General features: G+C 37.1%; 1 protein-coding gene across 1 annotated transcript in view; it reads left to right on the top strand.

Annotated features, from left to right (window-relative positions):
* The window catches only part of CSMD1 (CUB and Sushi multiple domains 1), a 1,770,408-nt gene that overhangs the window by 1,153,034 nt on the left and 592,966 nt on the right, over positions 1 to 24,408 (top strand). The window contains exon 10 of the mRNA XM_075557189.1: positions 13,708 to 13,829. Within this exon, the coding sequence (XP_075413304.1) occupies positions 13,708 to 13,829 (122 nt within the window). The remainder of the gene's footprint in view (positions 1 to 13,707; positions 13,830 to 24,408) is intronic.

The following is a 24,408-nucleotide window of genomic DNA, read 5'->3' as shown; positions in this document are numbered from 1 at the left end:
TTAGGCATGAGTGGGCTGAAATGTATGTGAAAGAAATGTGGATATTGAATGAGGAAGAGCAAATAAGAATTTATAGATTCCGATTGTGATTTTTGCTTAGAATATTGAAAATACCATGGACTGCCAAAAGAACAAACAAATGTGACTTGGAAGAAGAACAACCAGAATGCTCCTTAGAAGCCAGGATGAAAAGATTTGTCACATCTATTTTGTACATGGTATCAGGAGAGACCCCTCACTGGAAAAAGACTTCATTCCGGGTAAATTGGAGAGTCAATGAAAAAGATGAAGCCGGAATTGACACAATGACTGCAACAATGGACTCGGATATAACAACAACCGTGAGGATGGTGCAGGAACACGCAGTGTTTCAGTCTGTTGTACACAGGGTAGCCTTGGGGCAGAACTGACTGATTTAGGGGCACCTAGCAACCTAACGACAATAACCAAGTGTTTTTATTTTAGCATGTAATCATAGTGTATTTGTTGTTGTTTTCGTTTTCTTAAATCACGGTGTGTTTTCATGCTTACGCAAATCCTGTTTCCGATTAGGGGCATTTTAATTACTCAATAGGCACTTGAGACCAGTGGCTTTCCTCCTGGCAACACAACTTCAGATCCTTGGCTCATTCCTCAGTCCTAATTTTCTTACTAATTATGGGAAGAAACAAACATCCTTGTGTGTGTAAAGGAGAGAAATGAGTTAAGTGTGCCATACACCTCTTTCCTGGCTGGCACCCTTCACTGTAAAACTTAGATTCTTTGATTAAAATCCGTAAGATCTTAAACCAGCAACATCTAGGAACACTTCAATATCTTATTATTCCTCTTTTTAAACAAAGTTCCCATTTGCTTCTAATGACTCATTCATCCACTAGAGAAGAGCTTTATAAAAAATTGGAACTTTTAAAATTATTTCTACCAAGAGCTCAATTTCAGTATCTAAAATATAGGTGGCAGTGTATAACACGAAGTATAGTCACGTTTCAATTTGTAGGCAGAACAACCTTTGGGAATATCTACTCAACTATCATTAGATTCCATACAGCAAAAGTGTTTCCAAGTTCATTTTCCACTCTATGCTTATCATGATGATAAATATTATGTAAAGAAGAGAACACAATGTGTTTGAGGTTTTTCTAGTACATCTTCGTCATTTCAAAAATTACACATACTGATAAGCTCAGCCAAATAATCGTATTTTTAATTCATCCATATATCAAATATAAGAATATTTCTTGTCTTAACATCATACATCTTATAACCATAACGATATTTCAGATTTATGAATTAAGGGAGGGCCAATTTCTCTAGGTTCTCATCACCATGAAGGGTCTCTAACTCTTCAATAATTACCATGCCTTCTATATAGAAAGAATATCTGATACATACTTGATAAATTGCAGTGAGTCAGCAGTGATACTTCTCATCTGAACATTGCTGTCATTATCCAATGCTTACATTAGCTAATTAGTTTTCAGAACTAGGACAGCATTACCTTTTCGTCCTGTTACCAAACAGATGAATGGTTGTCACAGCTCAGTAATTATATAAGTCATTTTGTTTGAAATTATGCTTACTCCATTTAGGCAGATGAAAACAGCTATTATGATTTTTCAAAGGATAAAACCTTCTAAACTACTTAAAACTGTATGTTTAACTGGCAGGGAATGTTATTTTTAGAATAGGCAAATAAAGTAAAAAGGAGGAGATATTATTACATATCTGTAAGAAAAAAATCAGACCAGTATCTCATTACAGTTGTATTTATAGAATATTTACATAGAGAAAACTTTTTTATTATACTAATACAAAATACTCAGAAATTCATGTTTTTAGTTACTCTCTGGGTTGGAAGGTCGTATGTGAAAAGTGAAGCAGATTTTGCGATCATAACTATGGTTACATAAAAGCTAATTAGAACCATTAAGGGTCACAGAACAAGTTATTACTTAGGGATTCCGTGTCAGGATAGCTAAGAATCGTCCTTAACTAAAAATGTACCAATTATCAAGAAATTCTAATGCTTTTTTATTTTCTGCTTGTTTCATAAGAAAGTAACTTTTAAATAATGATGAAGATATTATTTTCACCTGAATACTCACTCAACTTCACTTGGTTAAATATCTACAGCCAATTTTAAGGTCATATTTTTATCTATTGATGATAATAAATTTATAATATCAGAGTCTTAAAGAAACACAAACACCCTTGTAATTGCATTTTAATTTTTGATAATTTACAAACATTTCAAATTTTGGTTCAATACTTCTACAACGTTTTACACACGCACACACACACACGCACACACCAAACAGACTCACTTCCATCAAATTGATTCCAACTCATAAAGATACTGTAGAACAGGGTAGAACTTCCCTTGTGGGGATCTGAGATTCTTATGATTTAAGGGGATCAAAAGCCCCACTTTTCTCCACAGAGCAACTTAGCAGCCATAGGAGGGGAACTGTTTTTGTCTTTCTTTTATTTTCTTTTTGTGATCACATTGGCAATAATAAAGCTTTCTATTTTTATATTACTCCCAAACTCGATTGAGACAAAGTAACCTTAACAATAACGTCTGTTAACTATTAATAATCATAGGACATACTAGGAAGTTCATGATATAGTATCTTTGCACTTTATTTTTTTCATGTGGGAAATAGTCTTCTTCAAATTTTCCAGATCTTTCATCAAGTGGCCCCCATCAAAAATTCTTCCATGACCACCATCTTCCATAGCAGGTTCATTTTGGAACAATTCCTGTCTCCACCTATCATTTTCCTTAAATTTCTTCATTTCATTTGATTCATATATATTTGTTAGTTCCTTCGTAAAGGCACCGCTTTCTTTTAATCTCTGCTGTATCCTCAATGGTTGAAATAGCATCTCACTCACAATAGGCATCTAATATATTTGTGTGTGTGCATTTCCTAGATGAATAAATATATATGTTAGAATGTTAGGTCATATAATGAATGCTTTGTTTCAAAAGAAAACTCAAACTCTGGATTAAACAATACAGTTTTGCTTAAAATAAAGCACATGAGAGCCCTGTTTTCCTATAGTACAATTAGAATATTTCTCTCAATTTGATTTGATTGTTACTATGGATGAGGAAAGATCCCTGAAACTGAATTTATGTCGATCAATTTAATATGAAATGAGTTAAACTGCATGTAACTATTATATCCCTTACTAAATAAATATCCACTGATTCAATGAATGGACAGCTGACAACGGCACTAAAAGCAGTTAGCCTTCTCCATTTCCATATATTGATTTCCAATTTATAATTTTTTGAATCCTAGCTTAATTTCAAAGACATTCAAGATGTAAGTGATACTGGATATTACACATGTAGACATTGCCAAAATGTATAATATTAGCTGGAAACTAAATTGAAACGAAAGAGCCCAGTGCCATGGTGTTGATCACAAGCAGTAGAGACCCTATGGGACAGAGTAGAAGTGCCCCATAGATTCTCCAAAGCTGTCAAATGTATGAATCCTCATCATCCCCTCTTGGGGCAGCTTTCAACAGAATGAAGGAATATTGCATGATTGAAAATCGGGAAAGGCGTGCAACAGGAAAGTAAGGTTGTATCCTCTAACCATATTTATGCAATATGTATGTTGGGCAAATGTTCAAATACACTGGATTCTATGAAGCATACTGTGTCATAGGAATTAGAGGAAGGTTTATGAAAAGCTTGTGATATACAGATGATGCAACCTTGTGTACTGAAAGTAAGAAGAACTAGAAGCACCTGCTGATGAAGATCAGGGACTACAGCTTTCAGGACGGATTACACTTTAATATAAAGAAAACCCGTCTTCAAAGTCCTCCCACTGAACCAATGAGTAAAAATCAAAACCAAACTCAACGCCATCTATTCTATGGCCACTCATAATGACTCTCTGGGACAGGCTAGAATTGCCTCTGTGTGTTTCCAAGCAAGCCACAACTCACACAAGTGTACTAAGAGATAGCACCATGATACATGGCGGATAGAGTGACGTTGTCAAGGATTTCATCTAGTTTGATTACACAATCAATGCTCACAGAGATCAAATGATGACCCACTGGGTCAATGTGTTGTGCAAGACCTCCTTCAAGGGGTAAGCAGCAAGGATGTTACTTTTAGGACTATAGTGTCCCTGACCCAAGCCATGATATTTTAAATTTCCTCATATGCATGTGAAAATAGGACATTGACTAAGGAAGACCGAAGAACAATTGATGCATTTGGATTATGGTTTTGGCAAAGACTACTGAAAATACCATGGATTGCCAAAAGAACAAACAAATCTCTCTCGCGTACTATGGACTAGTTTTCAGGAGAACCCAGCTCACGGAGAAGGAGATCGTGCTTTGTAAAGAAAAGGGTCACCTCAAAAAGACGAAGGTGCTTGATGAGATGCCTGCAACAACGGCCTCAAACTTAGGGACCATGAAGAGGCTGGAACAACACGGGGCACTGTTTCCACAGAGGCACTTGACTTGAAACTGACTCGTTAGCACACAACACCATTTGGGTTAGCAGCATAGCACTTTGACCACCGTGCTTTCAAAGCTCGTCAGTTGTACATTAGTTCATTGTTATCATCAAATAACAATTATTAAATATTTGAATGTGTCTTACTTTACACTGCATGTATATTTGTAAGAAGATTCTGACAAGAAAATTGTGAGCAGAAATAAAATAGCATTAGTTATATATACTTCAATGATAACAATATATTTAAATCTTGCTATTAAATTTTTCTTGACACTGGTTGGTTAATTACTAATTATTTTCTTGGTATGCTGTTGGGAAGTTAAAACCTGTTTAGTACCAAATAAAAATCAGCTCACTGCCATCGAATTGGTTCTAACTCACAGGGGCCCTGCAGGGTAGGGTAGAACTGTATCGGTGGGTTTCTGAAACTAAAACTCCTTTTTGTTGAAGTTGTTTTGTCTTTAGAACTACCTCTATGTACATTTTGCAGTTAAAATATTTTTTTCTACAATGGGAATATGTTGTTTCGTATTCAAAATAACAAAAAAGTTTGAAATTTGACTTAGTTGATGAAAACACACACACCTCAAAACAACCATGTATCAATGAACCTTTCTGTTGAAGAATATCATTGCATATATGAACCAAATGAAAAGAATATATATCAAAATTCATATCCTAAAGTTCAAAAGGAACTTAGAAGGAACTTTGTGTATTTAAAAAAAATTTAAAACTCTAGAAATTCAAATGGGGATATAGCAGGGGTGATGTCCTCGTTTGCAAGATCTGTAGGAACATTAGAAGACTGAAAGCCTTCTCTGACGTCGCCTTTTACATCCATAGGATCAATCCACAGGATGTTCCCAGGATCTTTAAATTTACATAATGTTTCTCTGGTAGAGTTATCACATGTTTCAGTAGTTAATACAGAAGGCTTTTCTATAGACATGAGTGTCATTGAAAGTAGGAAAGAAAAATTTTCTAACATTCACTACATTTACATGGTTCCTCGGACATAATTTTTTCAGGTTTGAGAAAAGAAAAAGGATGAAATATTTCCAACATTACTTACATACACATTTCTCTCCAGTATTCCTACTAAGATCTGTGGCAAAGGACAAAAGACATCTGAAGACATCTCAACATTTTTTACATCAGTACATCCTCTCGCCACAGTGATGCCTTTTATGTCTAGTGAGGTGTGAGGAACAATTAAAGGCTTTCCCACATTCCAAACATTCATAAAGCCTCTCTCCACTGTGAGCTCTTACATGTGTAGTGAGGGATGAGCACCGACTACAGGCTTTCCCACATTCCTCACATTCATCGGACCTCACTCCGCTCTGAGTTCTGGCCTTAGTGAGGTGTGAGGAAGGACTAAAGGTTTTCCCACATCCCTTACATTCATAAGCCCTCTTTACACACTGGGTTATTAGATGCTAAGTGAGAGGTGAGGAACCACTAGAGTGTTTTCCAGAACTCTCACATTGACAAAGTCTCTCTCCAGGAAGAGTTCTCACAGAGGTTTCAGATAAGAGGGACAATTGCAGTCTTCTCCACATGCCTTGTGTTGATAAGGTTGGTATCGAACCTGCAATCTCATTTGAGGCACAGATGTCTGAACCATGAAGGCTTTTCCACACTCACGACATTTAGAAGGGTTACATCGGAGGAGTTCTCAGCCCAGGACCATCTGCAATCCAGTGCATAGTTTCTCATACTGGTGACCTTCCTTATGCCTCTTTCCTATGTAGTCTTAGCTTCCATGGCGGCCCTCTGCCATATAGCTTCTCTTCAAGTTGCCCTGGTGGTAGAGCTGCTCTGTGAGGTCATGGAATCCATGCAGTCCTCCTATGATGGAGGGCCAGGAGTCATTCTTCAAGGACAACCTTTGTTTATTATTATTCTGAGTCCAGGCTCCTGCAAGTTTCCATCAACACATCTCTATAGAGTTTCCTCTGAGAAAAAAATCTAGCAAAGCCCATTCTTCCTGGGTGAAGCGGACAGCCACATAATCCCCAAGCATGGAGTCGATTTCCTTGCTCCAGCTCCTGAAATTCTAAGTGAACGTCCTCTCTGAGCCCAAAAAGCCACTTCAGGAAGTGGAATGGGAGTGGAAGCACAGCCACCAGGCAATTCCGAGGCAGATGACAACAGTCTGGTCAACACAGTCAAGCAGAGGAGCTGAAATCCTTCTTTGTGATTGCATGGATGTGCAAGGCAGCCACTCTAACTGTCTACTGTGGAGACTGGATCAGTTCTCTCAGAGGCATGCCTGGGACATCGCACAAGAACAAGACTGTGATCAAATGTGAAACTATAACTCCTTATGGGAAAAGAAAGCCTCATCTTTCTCCTAGGGAACTTCTTTTGGTTTCAGCTGATGACCTTTCAGTTAGCACCTTGATGCACAATCACTACCCCACCAGGGCAGGCACTTCCAATGCCAGTGTGAAATTGAAAATTGATCTAACCACATTGAGAAAGGGTTTGCTGTTGTTGTCAGGGGTATTGAGTGGGTTCCAAGACATAGCCACCCAATCCATAAAAGAGCAAAATATTGTTCAGTTCTGCACCATCCTCACATCGTTCCTCTCCGTGAGCTAATTGTTGCAGGCGTGTTTTCAATCCATCCTCTTTTATCACCACTCCTCTATATTCGAAACATCATGCCCTTCTCCAGGGACTAGTCCCTCTTGACTATGCATCCAAAATATGTAAGATGAATTCTTGCTTCTAGAGGAGCACTCTGGCCTTACTTCTTCCAACAGAGATCACATTGTCCTTTCAGCAGTCCACGGTACGTTCGACATTCTTCTCCAGCACCGCCGTTCAAGTGCTTCCATTCTTCAGCTTCTTCATTCAGTGTCAAACTTTTACATGCATGTGATGCAATGGAAAAAACAAACATGGCCTGGGTCAGGTGACCTTAGTTCTCAATGAAACATCCTTACTCTTGCATACTCTAAGGAGTTCTTGTGTATCAGATTTACCTTATGCAACAACACATCTTTTAATCTCTTGACTGCTGCTTCCATGAGCATTCATTGTGAATTCCAGCAAGACAAAACTCTGGAAAACTTCAAACTTTCCTCCATTTATCGCAATGTTACCTGGGGTCCACTTGTGAGAATTTTGGTCTTCTTAACATTGAGTTCTAGTTTATAGTGATGGGTGAAATTATTGAAATTCATCAGCAAGTACTTCAAATTTTCTTCACTTTCAGCAAGCAATTGAGTTTCTTCTGCATATCTCAGGTTGTTAATAAGCCTTCCTCCAATTCAAGTGTCATATTTTTACTCATATAAACCATTTTCTCTGATTATTTGCTCAGAATACAGACTGAATAAGTATGGTGAGAGGATATAACCCTGATACTCATCTTTACTCTTTTTAACCCATTCAATATTCCTTTGTCACCCTTGCACAACTGCCTCTCAAGTCATAACACAACTTCCTTATGAGCACAATCAAGTGTCCTGGATTCTCATTCTTCTCACGGTTGAGGACAGTTTGTTATAATCCAAACAGTTGAAAGACTTATAGTCAACACAGAGAAATATCTTGCTAGCATTCTCTATTTTTGGCCTATATTATCTGACATTAGCAATGTCACCTGTCCTCTTCTGAATCCATCTTGAATTTCTCTCAGCTCCCTGTCAATATATGCCTGCAGCTATTTTTTCTCAATGTTCTTCAGCAACATTTTACTTGCATGTGATATTGATTTATAACTGAGACATTCTATTAGGTCACCTTTCCTTGTAATGGGTACAAATATGAATCTCTTCCAGTCAGTTGGGCAAGTAGCTGTCTTTCAGGTGTCCTGGTAGAGATGGGTGAATGCTGGGTCACCTTATATCTCTCCGAGTCTTGGAGTTTCTCCTCTTGATCTTTTTCCAAGAGTTACAATTGTTGCGATTGGTATTTTTTTTTTAATTTCAAGCTTAATATATTTAAAATTTTAAAATTTAAAGTAGAATGCATTAAATAGTTCAGCCTAAGTGTTTAAAACTAATGGAAGAGCAAAACAAGGAAAAGAAAAACAGAAGCAGCATGGCCAAGGAGGATGTAATGTAGGCTGGTTATTGGGAGGGTGGAGGGCTTCAAAAGGCTCATCGAAAAATTCATTTTCTTTCAATGACATTGTGCCATGGACATTTTGAAATCACCTCATATTCCTTCCACTTTAATTTCAGATAAAGTAATACTGTAATACTCTATATTTATATAGAAACACAGACAAAGAAATAGAAAATCTCAAGTAATAGGATTCTGCTCTTACACATAAGAAGGGAAGGTGAAACCTAAATCTAAATGTCAGAAACCTTGGCATTCCTTAGTAGAAATCATAGTGCAAACGGCATTAGTATTTGGGAAAAAAATTCACACTCAAATCATTCAACTTGAGTTTCTGCCAGTGGGAAAAAAGAGTATCATTTCTGAGGAATGGCATTCTTTAGAGGCATGAAATTATTGAGACAAGAAAACCATGCCTGTGAGTTATATTTGAGGTGATGACAGAAAAGATCATTGGAGGAAAAAATGCAAATGATAATGATTAAGACTCTTTAAAATCTTTTAAAATTATTTACTTTTGTTTAATCAATTTATTTGGGGCTCGTACAGCCCTTATCACACAAGTGTGGATTGGGACATTTTTATTTGAAAATGATTATGTATTAGCAGAAAGTTTCCACAACTTCAGAAATTGGATTAGAATTAGTAAATTGTAGTTTTACTGTATTTTTTATGGTTGCCTCAGGGTCAGTCGTTGTTCAAATGTGGTTTGTAGTGAAATTTATCTTAGTGAGATAACTATTTGTAAATTATAAGAAAGTCAATTTCCCACCACATTTTGAAATATATGTAGTACTGAGTTTCTCTTAAAGCATTTTATGACTTCAGATTTTTAATAGATATTCTTCACCAAAAAGTTGTGAAATTAATCCATTGAACATTTTTCTTTTTTATTATTTAGATTTATTTTCTCTTATCAATACATCTTAATAATAAATTATTTTTCATTTGGGGGTTATCTATATTTTTTATTTTACCATCAAATGGTGATTTGGGAAAAATTGACTTTCTTATAAAATTTACAAGTTGTTATCTCACTAAGATACATTTCACTAGAAACCACGTTTCCCCAAGCAGTGGATCAGGTGAATTTAATGGAGAGATGGTAATCAATTTTAATAAGTCAAGGCAGGGGCCAAGCTTCAAAACAGACTGCTGCGATACAAGGCCATTGGCAGAGCCGCTGACATGCTGAACTTTTCCAGCAGAGTGGCAGCTGGGGAAAATGAATGAGTGAGCCAAATTGTCAGTGGGGACATAACACATTAATTCACTAGTGCATACTTTCTTCAGATATATTTCTTAAATTTGAAATATTTAGAGAGAGGATTTGATACGATTGATTTATGTAATACATATTTATTGACAGAACGTGATATTTATACCAACTAGAAATTGTGAAATGTTACATAAAGATTTTATAACTCTAATTTTATTGATACCTTTCCCAAGATTTCTCTAATAATATTGTCAATATTAGAGTACTTTAGGAAATTTTGACACCTGAAGTTCACGATGCTCTTTAAGAATGTATTCTTAAAATCGATGCATTAGAGAGTGGAGTTTTAAAATATTGAAGGTAGAGCAAACATTATTTTAGGTGATCTACGGGGCTGAAAGTTTTACTGGGTTTTAAAAACCCAAATAACTTCAATCCATCTTTATTTAAGAAATATTTAACTGGAAATTGTAGACCAGTATTTTGAAGAGTAACTGTCATGTATTCATCGTTATCAGTGTGTAATAAATTTTAAGTAAATTTTAGTAGCCCATGGTGAGAAAAAGAAAAGTTATATAAAATATTCTTGTTACATATTTATATATTAGAGATTGTAGACACAATTATGGTACCAAAGATGTAAAGATAAATAAAAAAATCCTTTTGGCAAGGTCAGCAATTCACAACCTTTTAAAAATATAGATCTACAAATTTGTATTCCCAAAGTATAAAGAAGTAATATGAGTCTATTGATAGTGCAAGTGCTACATGACTAACTGACATAGTGGCAGTTTGAACTCACTCAGAGTCAGCTCACATGGCAGGCCTGGACTCTGCTCTGAAAGGTCACGGTCTTGAACAGCCTAAGAAACAGTTCTACTCTGCATGCATTGGTCTCCTGGAGTTAGCATGGACTCTACAGTCACTAATAAAAAGTAAGATGAGAGACAAAATTTATATTATGACTGTAGGACCATGAATGGAAAAAAGGAGAATGCTACACTGAGCAGTGAGGAAAAGGTGTGGCAAGTGATTTGAATTCTTGTCAGAAGATATTTTGAATGTCAGAAATCCTGTTTATTTTGGGGCCTTCACTCAAATACTTACTCAATGCAAGAATACATCGTTCTATTAAATTGCCATTCCATGATGCAACCCTTCCCGACACAATCGATCGCTGAAGACAAAGCGGTGCATAAGCAAATGTGGTGAAGAAAGCTGATGGTACCCAGCTGTCAAAAGATATAGCATCTGGGGTCTTAAAGGCTTGAAGGTGAACAAGCGGCCATCTAGCTCAGAAGCAAATAAGCCCACATGGAAGAAGCACACCGGCCAGTGCGATCACGAGGTGCCCAAAGGACCAGGTATAAGGCATCATGCAAAAAAAAAAAAAAAAAGATGTAAGTGTGTGTATGTGTGTGTATATATGTGTATATGTATATATGTATGTATATATATGTATATATATATCATATTAAATGAAGGGGGAAGTGCAGAGTAGAGACCCAAGGCCCAAGTGTCGACCAATGGAGATCCCCTCATAGAGGGGTTTAGGAGAGGAGATGGGTTAATTAGGGTGTGAGGTAGTATCGATGTAGAACACAGCTTTCCCCCGGATCCTGGATGCTTCCTCCCCCCAACTACCATGATCCGAATTCTACCTTGCAGGGCTGGATAGGACAGAGGCTGTACACTGGTGCATATGAGGGTTGGAGGTACAGGGAATCCAGGGTGGATGATACCTTCAGGACCAAGGGCGTGAGGGACGATGCTGGGAGAGTGGAGGGTGAGTGGGTTGGAAAGGGGGAACTGATTACAAGGATCCACATGTGACCTCTTCCCTGGGAGAGGGACAGCAGAGAAGGGGGGAAGGGAGACTCCGGATAGGGCAAGATGTGACAAAACAACGATGTATAAATTACCAAGGGCATATGAGGGAGCGGGGAATGGGGAGGGAGGAGGGGAAAAAAAAAGAGGATCTGATGCAAGGGGCTTAAGTGGAGAGCAAATGCCTTGAGAATGATTGGGGCAGGGAATGTATGGATGTGCTTTATACAATTGATGTATGTATATGTATGGATTGTGGTAAGAGTTGTATGAGTCCCTAATAAAATGTAAAAGAAGAAAAGAGAAAAAAATGATTAGGGCAAAGACTGTACAGATGTGCTTTATACAATTGATGTATGTATATATATGAACTGTATATATATGAACTGTCTATTATGAGCTTCTGGTGGGTTGGAACCACTGACCTGGAAGTTAACAGCCTGTTACTTATCCCCCAACACTACTAGGCAAGGGCAATTGAATTGTTTTGGAATTCCAAACTAAGTTCACCCAAATGTGTGTGATCTATCCATGTATCTATCCATTTGGTCTTGGATTTCAACTTTAAGTTATTATTCCTTTTCGAATCACCGTATCTATTTTCTTTCTTGAAGCAGTCAGCAGTATTCTAATTTCCATTTTCTATTGTGCTATGCAGAAATTGGCATACCTTCTTGTAGAGTAGATTTTAAAGCTTGAGATACATTTCAGCAATCACCTGTTATACCATCCTAACTTATTTGAAAGAATGACGCTGTGGAAGTTTAAAGTACTTATTCAGATTTCATAGGATAAGCTAGAGTTAAAAATCTTCAGTTCTGTTCTCCTGAATACCATTGCTAAAAACTAAAATCAACTCATTACCAAAGAGTTGACTCTGACTCATTGCAACTCTGTAGGACAGTTCTCAGGCTGTAGCTCTGGAGGACTGGGATGCCCTGTCTTTCCCCTGAGGAGCGGCTGGTGTTTAGAACTGCTGATCTAGCAGTTAGCAGACCAAATCCTAACCACTACATAACAAACATTCCTTTAGAACCTTTAAATGTTCCTTTAAAACCCTGGTGTGTTGTAATTCTATATTGTGTATCTATATGCAACTAAATGTATATACAGATTCTCTTTAAATCACAATATGATTCTATATGCATGAATTTGATATTGGCATTATCCATCATCATATTGAAGGAGTTCTAATGGTGCTACATGAGAGTTCTGTGGTTGGAATTCACCAGCAGCTTCTCAGGAGAAAGGGTGACAATCTATGTTTATAAAGACGGACAGCCATGGAAACACTATAAAACAATTCTACAATGCCCAACAGAATCACTACTAATCACCCTCAAATACAGATACCCTCAATTAGGTTACTCAAAGAATTGCGATGCCATTGAAACTCGAATGCTCTCCCCACTGCTCCTGATGGTGCGAGTGGTGATACCGGGGGATGGGGGGTGGGGGGGTGGAGGGAAGGTGGGGTGGAAAGGGGGAAAGTATTACAAGGATCTACATATAACCCCTTCCCTGGGGGGCTTGGCAACAGAAAAGTTGGTGAAGGGAGACATTGGACAGTGTAAGATATGACAAAATAATAATAATTTATAAATTATCAAGGGTTCATGAGGGAGGGGGAAGCAGTGAAGGAGTGGAGAAAATGAGGAGTTGATATCAAGGACTCAAGTAAAAAGCAAATGTTTTGAGAATGATGATGGCAACAAATGTACAAATGTGTGCTTGACACAATGGATGGATCTATGGATTGTAATAAGAGTTTTAGGAGCCTCCAATAAAATAATTTTTTTTCTTTTTTTATTTTTTGTTAAAAATGATTTTTTTTAAAAAAGAAAAGAAAATCTAATGCTCCTTACAGAACTGGTGATGTCATTCCATTCCAGTGTGTCATTGCAAAAGCCATGTAGGGTAATGACAGCAGAGTAAACTCAGCAAGCTAGCATATTGAGTTAAGTTATATGTCAGCCGCTTCTGGCCGTAACCCCTTAAGCTTACTGTAGGTTCCATGTCAGTGTTTTACCACACTGATAGAATGTTGGAGAATAATAGTACTCTTTCTGTGTATTTATAGCAAGAACATGCGGATCTAACCTGCGAGGCCCCAGCGGTATCATCACGTCCCCCAATTATCCAGTGCAGTATGAAGACAATGCACACTGCGTCTGGGTCATCACTACTACAGACCCTGACAAGGTAAGGCCTTTAGTTCCTCCATCAACACACTGATGCTGTCCATCGCTTAAGCCAAACAACCAGGTACATGGCGTGCATTCTTAAATTTGTTGTTTCAATCAAAGTGCTCATCCTGCCTTGTGTACATTTATATTCCCCAGGGGCTGAAGCATTTCTGGGTCTGCATGATAAAGTGAGTGAAAACTCACAGGATGGTCGATTACTGCTTGCTGTCAGGTTATGGTCAGGGGTGCACATAATTTATCAATTTTTGCATATTTTTCATCTATCTCAACACAGGTCTCTAATATCATGTCTTAAGCATTCTTAAATATCACAGAATCTCTGAGCAATACTAGACAATATTAGAAATGCTAAACTATTAGATTTTCAAAACCTAGAACAAAAGTCTTGATTTTTTATTCATTAAATTGTTCTTCATGGCTGCTTTCTGCTTTCTACAATTTTGTATTATACTTCTATAAGCCCAGTTTTTATAGATATCAAAGCAGAACCTTTGATAAAAAGAACTTCATTTTTTAAAGGTGTGATATACAGGCTTTTCTCATGAAAACTGAGTAACTAGCCAATGATATAAAAAAATGCTGTGTTTTATTTTTCAGCTACTGCTCTTTGTTAAAGCTGTGTTATGCATTGGGTTAGCAATTACACTAATGTAGGCTGTATTTTCTTCATATGCTAGTCTTTTGATTATTTATTCATATTTTTTTAATGAGGGATCTACATGTTGTCAGATGATGTAGTCTCTGTAGACACCTTGTCTACCCCTGAACTGTTGTGTGCACTTGGGATAATTAACTAACTTTTCTGGGCCTTATATTTTTCATGTGTAAGGATTTAATAATATTTATCTTAGAGATTTTTTGAAGAATAAAGAAATCATTATGTGTACCTAAATGCAAGAAGCTTTTAGGATTAACAGTAATAGTATAAAAACCAAAATAATAAAATAGATAAACAATTGATTACCATTTAACTAGATCATCTTGATCTCTAGAAAATTGAATATGAGAATCATTAAGTGTTTGCTATTAAGTCTCCATTTAACACATTGTTTTAGGCTGGGTTCTCCTGCTCACACAGGTATAGGGGTGGGTAAATTCCAAGTCTGTGGTCAAAGTTCAAGCTGGAGTCTTCTCTTGGCTTGAGTAATTGCAAGGGCTGATCAACCCTAGTTCAACAGGTCAGACAAGGGTTTCTGACTGCTGTAGCAAACCAATCCAAGGTCAACAGGACAGAAGGCATGCTGGTAACAACTTCTGGGATCAGCAGGAAATTGGCTTATGTTCAAAGAACCAGAGGTTCATGAGCCAGATGTTCGATCTAGATCCAGAAAAGAAGCAAGCAAGGTTTTGCAAACATCCACTTAGACTAGAAGCAGACCACGTGCCCCAGGAAAAATCATTTCAATTGAGGGGTTGCTTAAAGCAGATCTCATCATGGTTGTTATCACATAATGTGAGATCCCCTCATGGGGCATTTGCTACCTGTTAGCTGCCAGACCACATAGAACTCTGGACCAGCCAAGTTAACACAAACCCTGAGCTATCACACTCTTGCACTGTTTATTCTCCCCACCTCCCCCGCAAAATAAAAAAGTGTAAAAGGGTCTCTGTAGTAACTGGATGGCTGCAGACAAGTTCTGTCAGTAGTCTCCTTAAAGTGCCTTCCAGAAAGACAAGAACAAGGTCCATGCAAAACAGTGATTTCCTTGTGGAAGTGTTGGGTCAGTGAAATTCCAGGCAGAGAGGTCAGTTCATAAGCTCGTGGGAACTGGTGGGATTTGTCCTAATACATTTTCTCAGAGAGTACAGGAGAAATGTAAAGTTCCACTGTTAAAATTTCAAACCAATTGACAATTGTTAAGAAAAAGGCCAAGAAAATAGTGCCAAGGATTTTTTTTTCCATTTTGAAAATATCGCTGCTCATTCTTCCAAAGTGGCCAGAGGTGTCTGATGCGAGGTTCTTTGTTGAGAAAGCTCCCCACTGTACCTCACTGTCCTGATCCTCCCCCTTCAGACTCCACTTTGCTCCCCAAACTCAAAGCACATTGCAAAGGCCCACAGTGTAAGCCCCTTAAGGATGCCCAAAGTACTGTTGGAGCATGATGTAAGTGGACAAACACAGAATTTTTCAGGGAAGTGTTAAAGAGATGGAAATATTACCTTTGAAAGTGTAGCGACATAGATGAAGGATACATCAAGAAACAATTTCACATTTTGATATTTTTGTTTAATAATTTTTAGTCATTCTCTCATCTTCATAAAATCTATTATCCTTTTATAAATAGGGGATTTAGAAAACTTCTAATGGTTAGAATGTGACACTTTATAAAGGAGGGAATTTTAAAGCTATTGGATTTAATTTGGGGGCTATGTTTGGTGTTTAGTTGAATTAATGATAAAGAGACCACATTCCTATTTAGCTTCGTGGCTCAGTTATGAACCACCCGGGAAGCCAATTCTCAAGTCTGCATTTGGTCTATGAGCATTAACACTTTGATTTACCCTTAACCAATGGAGAACTGGCCAATGAATCCCACTCTCTTCTCTGTTTTAAGCGCACTTTCTGGGAGTGCCATCTTAATAGCTCTGCAAAGTACATCCAGCAGCACGAAGACAAATGTTCACCCAATAGCCAACTCAGCTGGGACTGGGATTTCCCTCCCTTCGTCTCACTTTGCTTGTGGCCCCTCCCAACGGAAGGAATGGGCTAGAAGAAACCACTTTGCTCCAGTCTTGCTTTAGGGAAATGTCCATAACAGAATAAACACTACCATTAGGAATAATGTCCTTTTTCATATGAGACTTTCCTATTGAGAAGAAGAAAATTCACAATGATAGCGTTTTAGAAGATGAAGTAGGAGACCGAGTTTGGAATCTGCTACAACATTCCACGTGAGAAGTAATGAAGTCAGAAGGGGAGGAGGTGCAGTGCAAAAGTTTAAGGATCCAGACTTGGTGAAGGCTGGTGACTACTGAAGTGTGGGGAGGGAAGGAGATGAGAGATTGGGGGAGGGAGCACTCTTGTTTCTCCTATTTGGCATTATGGTCCACGTGCCTTTGCATTGTGGCCTTCACCTAGTATGTATTGTAATCCATTAGAAACAGGAGGCCTTGGGAATGACTTTGAGGTAGGAAAAAGAAGACTGTAGGGAGGGCAGGTCCAGCCATTCCAGAAATTAGAGTCGAGAATTGTGGTCCTTGTACAAGTATTAATAAAAAATTATCTATAAGTCAGAATTGACTCAATGGCAGAGAGTGAGAGGGGCTAGATGTCTGAAACGAAGGGTTCCATTTCAGGGGAAAGTTGTTTTTTTGTGGGGACTCTGAGAAGAGGCCTTTTTCTCTTTAATTTCAATTCTTAGCATTCTGGATAATCAAATCCCTCTCCAAATTGTATAATAACAAAGTAAGGAAGTGATACCGTTTACATATTTCTCTTCTCTCAGTTTTAGAAGTTTGACATATGTCTACATACATAAAGGTATCTTAAAATATCAAGATGCTAAATATTTAAAATTATTTATTTAAATTGCAGATCAAATATATGTACATTTTATATGGTTTCAGAATGCGATTTGCCTTTATTCACTTATTTTAGTGGAAATTTGAAGGAAGAAAAAAATATTGCAGGTTGATACACTACAAACATATGAATCCTCTTAGTTGAACACCACTTAGACACCTGAAGGCATCTCAATTAAGCAGAATTACCATCCAAATTAAGCAGCAGTCATTGCCATTAAGTATAATTAAGCTTAATTTGATTCCTTGGGAGACATTCCAAATAAACGGGTTTCCTGATTAAGCGCATGGTGATGATGGTATATTATATATTAAGCATAAGAGAAAAGAACAATCATATCAAGGTTTCTGAACAACAATGATTTGCCTGAGACTTCTGGATAAGAAATTTTGCTATTCCTCTTTGTGTGCTCAATTTGCTTTGCACTTTTTTGAGAAATAAGGTGGAAAAAAGAACTAAAAAAGTTTCAGTGTTATGCATGGATGAGTTAATAAGTTGCTTTTCTTTAAAACACTCTTATTCTTTATTATTTATGTACTCTTTTGTGGTCTTAATTCTGCTTTGACTCATAAAGCTGAATTATCTATATCAATTTATGCCAAATATTAACATAAAATTAATCACACAGACATACCTAACTGATGTAAGAAGTTCAGAGTTTCTAATAATCCCTGTTGTAGATCATATCTTATTTTAATATCAAGTTAAAATAAATACAGGATATCAAGTTAAAATACAAAAGTACTAAACATTCATTTACTTTTAAAAATGCACTCTTGTACACACTTTATAAGAGATACTAAACAGAAAATTAGAAACAGTAGATTCCATTTATTGGAGAGCATATTTATAATCACTGAATCACAGATATTCTTCTATGCCATTCTAATACAAAGTCAATAAGAATCAATAAAATAAAATATGTTTATTTATATGTTTCATCATTTGTACATGCAACAATTGGATGTCTCACAGGTAAAAGTCTTGCAGAGTCATGCGATCAAATGACCTAGAGAGTAATCTTTAGTGACTGAGACACAGATTTTAGGAACTGTAATTGACTGTGGAAAGAGTTCATCTGCAGGACTTTCAATGTTTGTTGAGAGTGGATGCTTCAGGAGAAGGATGAGAAAGTGAATTTCAGCACTTCTTTCATATTGCTATGGACTACAATCAAGTAGTTTGCGGATAAGCAAAGATTGAATTCTGATCTGATAATAGATCCATAAGAGGTTATAAGAATTTTCACAAAATTCCAAAACTTTTGTGGAAATAAAGTAGGGAAGGGTAGTAGTGGAAACAGGCAGAAATGAAAGTTCCCGACAGAATAGGGCTACTTAACCGAGACACTGTGGAATAGACTTGTCTGGTCTTCTAGCCAGAGCAGAGGGTGTGCAATTCTCTGCCATTTACCCACTGTGTGATTTAGGTGAGAACTTTTTTCAACCTCCTTAAGTCCAGTTGTCTTTGTTTGTTTTTCATTATCATATTAATGTTATTCTGATTTCAAAGTTGTTGGCAAGAACATATATCATTGCGAAGCACTTAGAACATTGTCAATGACTAAGCATTTGATACCTGAGAGCGATTTATGTAAGCTTCTTCTCTTTGTTCTGCGTCTCAGTCTTCTCCTCCTCCTCCCCCTCCTCTTCTGCCTGCCTTCTTCCTAATGTCTAAAGCTAATATGAGTCTGAAAGAAGATAGGGACATCAAATTTTAAGTGGGGAAATGGATTTGAGAAATATTTAGATGCATATACTTAGTCGTGGTCATTTAGGTATTTGCATTACACCTTTTATTTAATAAATATATCTCTAATATCTAAAATCAAATAAGAAAAGTTGCTTTGCATTCCCTTACTTGACATTAACAGTTTTATGGTACTCCTTATGGTGAAAAAACAGTATGTTATTATTCAGAGCTATGTATGTATGTATGTATGTATATTGTATGTACATGAATGCAGACATGCTTCTGAGACATTGTGGGCTCCAGGACATTGCAGTCAATTGAACATCTCCATAAAGTAAGTCACACACAGGTTTTGGTTTCCCAGTGTATATAAACGTTCTCTTTTCACAAGGCTGTAGTCTATTAAGTGTTCAATAGTATTATGAAAAGGGATGTAATATTGTAAGAATTCCCAAAATGTGACACAGAAGTATGAAGTCAGTTCATGCTGTGTTGGAAAAAATTGTGCCAATAGACTTGCTCCATGCAAGGTTGCCACAAGTCTTCAATTTGTTAAAAATAAATAAAATGCAGTATTTATGAAGCTTAGTAAAGTGACATACAATAAAATAAGCCACGATTCTATATAACTTAATGGAATAAATGCATATAAATACAGAAAAATATGTATTTATATCCAAATGTTTTAAATTTAAGACAAAATTCATGTATTTAATAGTTTTAAATAGTTGAATTACAATTTTAATAGCTTCTACTTACCAATTAAAGGTTGCACTGATTAGAGAAGACATATATATATTAGGCATTTGGCTTTCACCTGTAATTCTGTGTTATGACTGTCTTTTACATCACAGGCTTTTTTTTTTTCCCCCAGTCCAGAAGCATGATGAAAGCTATTTAACTGCCCTGTTAACTTTGCTTACATGTCACTGAATACCACTGGGGAATGTCCGAATTCATGCCAATTTCCTTTCATTACACGTGGACAGGGCCCATTCAGCTTCTCTGGGCTATCACCATTAATCTTGTGTTATTCATTATCATGTCCTTGTCAACTGTCCAATATATTCATCTCTGTGTGCCAGCCCTTTAATTATCAAAGACGTCCCCATTATCACTGCTTAATATTTGCAACTTGTTCATGAACTTAGTATGCAACTGTTTCCTTCTCAAGTATCTGTAGTTGCCCTTCCCAATATCCTTTCTGTAATAAACTGCATGCAGTGGCCATATCTGACCTTCCCTGGTTCCCTTACTGCCAAAAGACAGGGGTCAGCCATGACCCCACTCCATCCTTCTTTACTTCTTCTGACACCACTGTTTCTCCCAGGACACTCATTTCTAGGCTGGGGTCAGTAGTTCAGTGCAACGGCCACACAGAATGCACAGATGATATTCACAATTATAGGGGAGCTATTAGGGACATTGGTAGATTACTACAGTAAGGACCACGTATCAGAAAGGATACAGTCACCTCAGCCAACAGCCAAGTGTCTCGACAGTCCTCAATCTCTCAGCTAAGGAGCCGATATACCTGCCCCACCATCTCTGAGCAGATGGAAGAAGCGTCCCCATGGTCTCTGTGCTGCTCCTCTAAGTCTCCCCTCCACACTGACATCTGGAACATGCTCGTCAATACTCCTTGGCTTTTCTCTCTGTCTCAAATGGGTCTTATACAGGCTTTGAAGGAGGTACAGATTTTGTCTTTAGCTGAACATACTCTCAAGTAGAATGAAGGATGGTGTCTTAAGTCACATTCGCTGTTAAAGTGGTCTTAAAAGATACTCCCAAGGAACAATGTGTGTGACTTAATTCACACTCTATACTATGGTCATGCCTTAAAAAAAACAAACTCAAAAATTAAAACCCAAACTCATGGTCATATAGTCAACTCTGACACATAGTGATCCAATAAGACAGCTCCTGTTGGAGACTGTACCTCTCTCCGAAATTAGAAAAACTTGTATTTCTCCTGCAGAGCAGCTGGTAATTTTGAACTGGGGACCTGGTAGTTAGTAGCCCGTCTCATACCCACTATTCCAGCAGGGCTCTTACAGTCAGGTTGAACTCACCGTAATCGGCCCATTAGGATAAAAGAAAAGTCCCTCCAAAATGAGATGGTTATAGCCACAGGCAGAGAGTTCAGAATTATAATACAACACAAAACAAATTATGATTAGCAGTGCCTTATTAATAGACTCACTTTCTCTCCTACATTCTCCTCTTTCCACTAAGCTGACTTTCTAATAATATGCTGATTCCTGATTTCTGGAACCATACTATTTACTTGTATTAAAATAAGATTAATCATGATTACTTGCATATATTTTAAATCAAACAGAAGTTATGCATATGTATACATGGTGTATATAATTTCTATACATTGTGTATATGCACATGCATGTAATACACATACATGTTATATACATGTACACATATCACATAGAAGAGTGGTTTACATATTGGTGTTACATAATGTTTAATCATTTCATCTTCCAGTGGGTCATTATTAGTTAGTTAGAAAGTAACTAGAATATTATTTGGTCAAATCTGTCTGACAAAGAATAATAATATGATTTAAAAATAAAAGTACTGCCATGGGTCAATGCTCTCATAGCAACCCACTGAGCTTTCTGAGAATGTGACTCTTTAAGGGAGTAGAAAGCCCAGTCTTTCTCCCTGGAGCTGCTGGTGATTTTGAACTGCCAACCATGTGGATTGCCCCACCAGGGCTCCTCACAATAATATGATTAAGAAGTAGGTTATGTTCAGTTAAAAATATATGTTAATTGTTGAACTTACTCATAAAAATATAAAATTTGAAGAATTAATGGATAGGTTTGATAGAATGGGTGATATTTGAATATTAGACAATATTTTGACATGCCTAAGTCAGAGTATCCTGAATTAAAATTCATACTAACTATATTATTTCTTTTAGCTATTTAATATTTGGAGAGGTTTCCAATAGATGATGCTACTAGGAATCACATTTCTCCTACAAAAATCTATGCTGTCTGAATATTGGCAGCCCTTGGAAAGATGTCGGCGAGGGGTCATACTATGATAACATGTGTGTGTGTGTGTGTGTTGATACAGGGAGGTAGAAATAGCTATGTTCTTCGAAGCTCTTTGATTCCTTACTTCATTTTCATGCTCCTAATTAGCTATGGAAGCATTGGAGATGGCCACACCTTCCCTTAATATGTTACCTGCTCATGTTTGTATCTACACACAATATCTTCTGAAATTTTTTTCATTTTAGCATCTTTTCTTATTTAAATGTAAAACTTTAAAATACATACATACACGAATATATTAAACTATTAAAATTTGTGAATAAAGAGTAAACAACATCAATAGTAAGCACGTTGTGTCTGTGTGCCACTGAATGAACTCCTGCTCTAAGAGACCCGGTAGCTGAGAGTAAAACCGTTGCCTGTTGTTTTCAAGGCTGTCATCTTTACAAAAGCCAACGCCACCTCTCTCTGTGAAGCAGAGAAATGGGTCCAAATGATTGACCTTTCTATTAGCATCCACGCTCTTCACCATTGCATGGGCACGCCTTCAAATAATTGTGCAAGTGTAAAACACACACACACACACACACATCCATCGTATCATCGAGTCACACACTCTTAGATAATTAAGAAAGACTGTCAAACAAAACAGCTAAACTCTAGTCGCATGGAGTTGTCATTTTATACAGTGTTAATTCTTAGTACATATGTTTATCTTCATCTTTATGTTTTCAAGCTCAAACGATTACACTATAAGTCATTTTAATGGCATAGAATTCCTGGATATACAATTTAATTGTTGAATCATATTTAAAGTAATTTTTGAATTATCACTACAATCAATTTCAGAACACTTTCTTCTATCTAATACTCGTTATTGTAAGTGCCCATTTTCCCCAACTCCCCCCACTCATTCCCTAGATAATTATCCATCCAGATCCTGTCTCCATAGATTAATCTATCCTGGATGTCATATACAAAATATGATACCAGAAAAAAAACCCAAGAAGGAAACTAAAAATAACACAAATGACAAAAGAAAACACACAAAGCTCAGTTGAAAAGATAGCAGAAAATATTAAAACCAGAAACAACTTTAAATCTAAACATATTTGTCATAATTGACTTGACAATACTCTCTGTCTGATAGCAAGATTATTCTCATCCTTGGTCCGTGGTCAGAGGGGATTTACCATAGCCTCGATCTATTTAGGGACCCTGCAAATGGATTTTGAGCTTCTGCCGTCATCCATAGACTTCTAAAAAAACAGGTGTTCACAATTTAAACTCTCAGATAATTCCCTCCTTCAGATTTAGATTTTATTATTTGTAGTCTTTGGATCACATAAGTTGGTGGGCTTCATCCACGTGTATTTCATGCCGCCCTGTGTTGGCTGTTTGATTTGATACATTTTTAAGGCCTCAGATGTTACTCTTTCTGACAGGTGGGCACCATCTTCTTTCTTCACCACATTGTGTTACAGCTCCCATATCTTACATGTTCTCTTCATGTGGGTGAGTAGCAAAGAAGGCCATGTCATAGGGACTCTTTGTTCTTAGGTTAAAGCTACAATTAAATGTAAGCGCCAAATCCATTCATATATCTATAGTTTTTGTAGATCTCTGGTTTACTTTAGGGACATAATTATCATTTTATAATAGAGAACATCATAAACCATTTCTATGCAGCACAAGACAATTGATTACCATTAATTGATTATTGTTAATTTAATCAATGATATAGAAGTTAAAACCCTGTTGAGAAAAGGAAATTATACATATGTAGGCCAGTTTTTCAGACAACAATACATGAATTGTTGACATATATAGATTAAAAGCTCAAATAACTGGATATTATTTACACAAACAAAGAAGGTTAGGGATAGGGCAAAACTTTTAGCAACAGCAACAACCATGCCTGTCATAATAGCACAAGTCATATGAAAGCAAAGAGCAAATAAGCATGGTAAATATATGTTAGTCCCAGGCCACCATGCATTGGGGACACTCAAAGCAACAATCCAAACCAAAGGTCAGCTATTAGTAATTCCACAACCCTGGGGTAGTGGTCATCTGCTTCTTTTCACACAAGGGCGTTTCAGCCCCAAATCCGAAGAGTATGTCAGTTCTTTAAATTTGCCACTAGTGAGTTTAAGGTAAAGTACAGTTCACACAATGGGGTTTCCAAATTGGGCCCTTCTGGTATGGGCCATTCAGGATGCTGGGTGACTCAAAAGGTCAGAATACAAGTTCCCAGTGGTCCGTAGCTCATGGCCTGGGTCACCAAAGATTCGATAGAAACGAGGTAAGAGATATTCAGTTAGCAGCATAATACAGAG

Source organism: Tenrec ecaudatus, chromosome 8 (genome assembly GCF_050624435.1).
Source record: "Tenrec ecaudatus isolate mTenEca1 chromosome 8, mTenEca1.hap1, whole genome shotgun sequence".
Lineage (NCBI taxonomy): Eukaryota > Metazoa > Chordata > Mammalia > Afrosoricida > Tenrecidae > Tenrec > Tenrec ecaudatus.
This window is presented reverse-complemented; position numbering and strand designations above follow the sequence as displayed.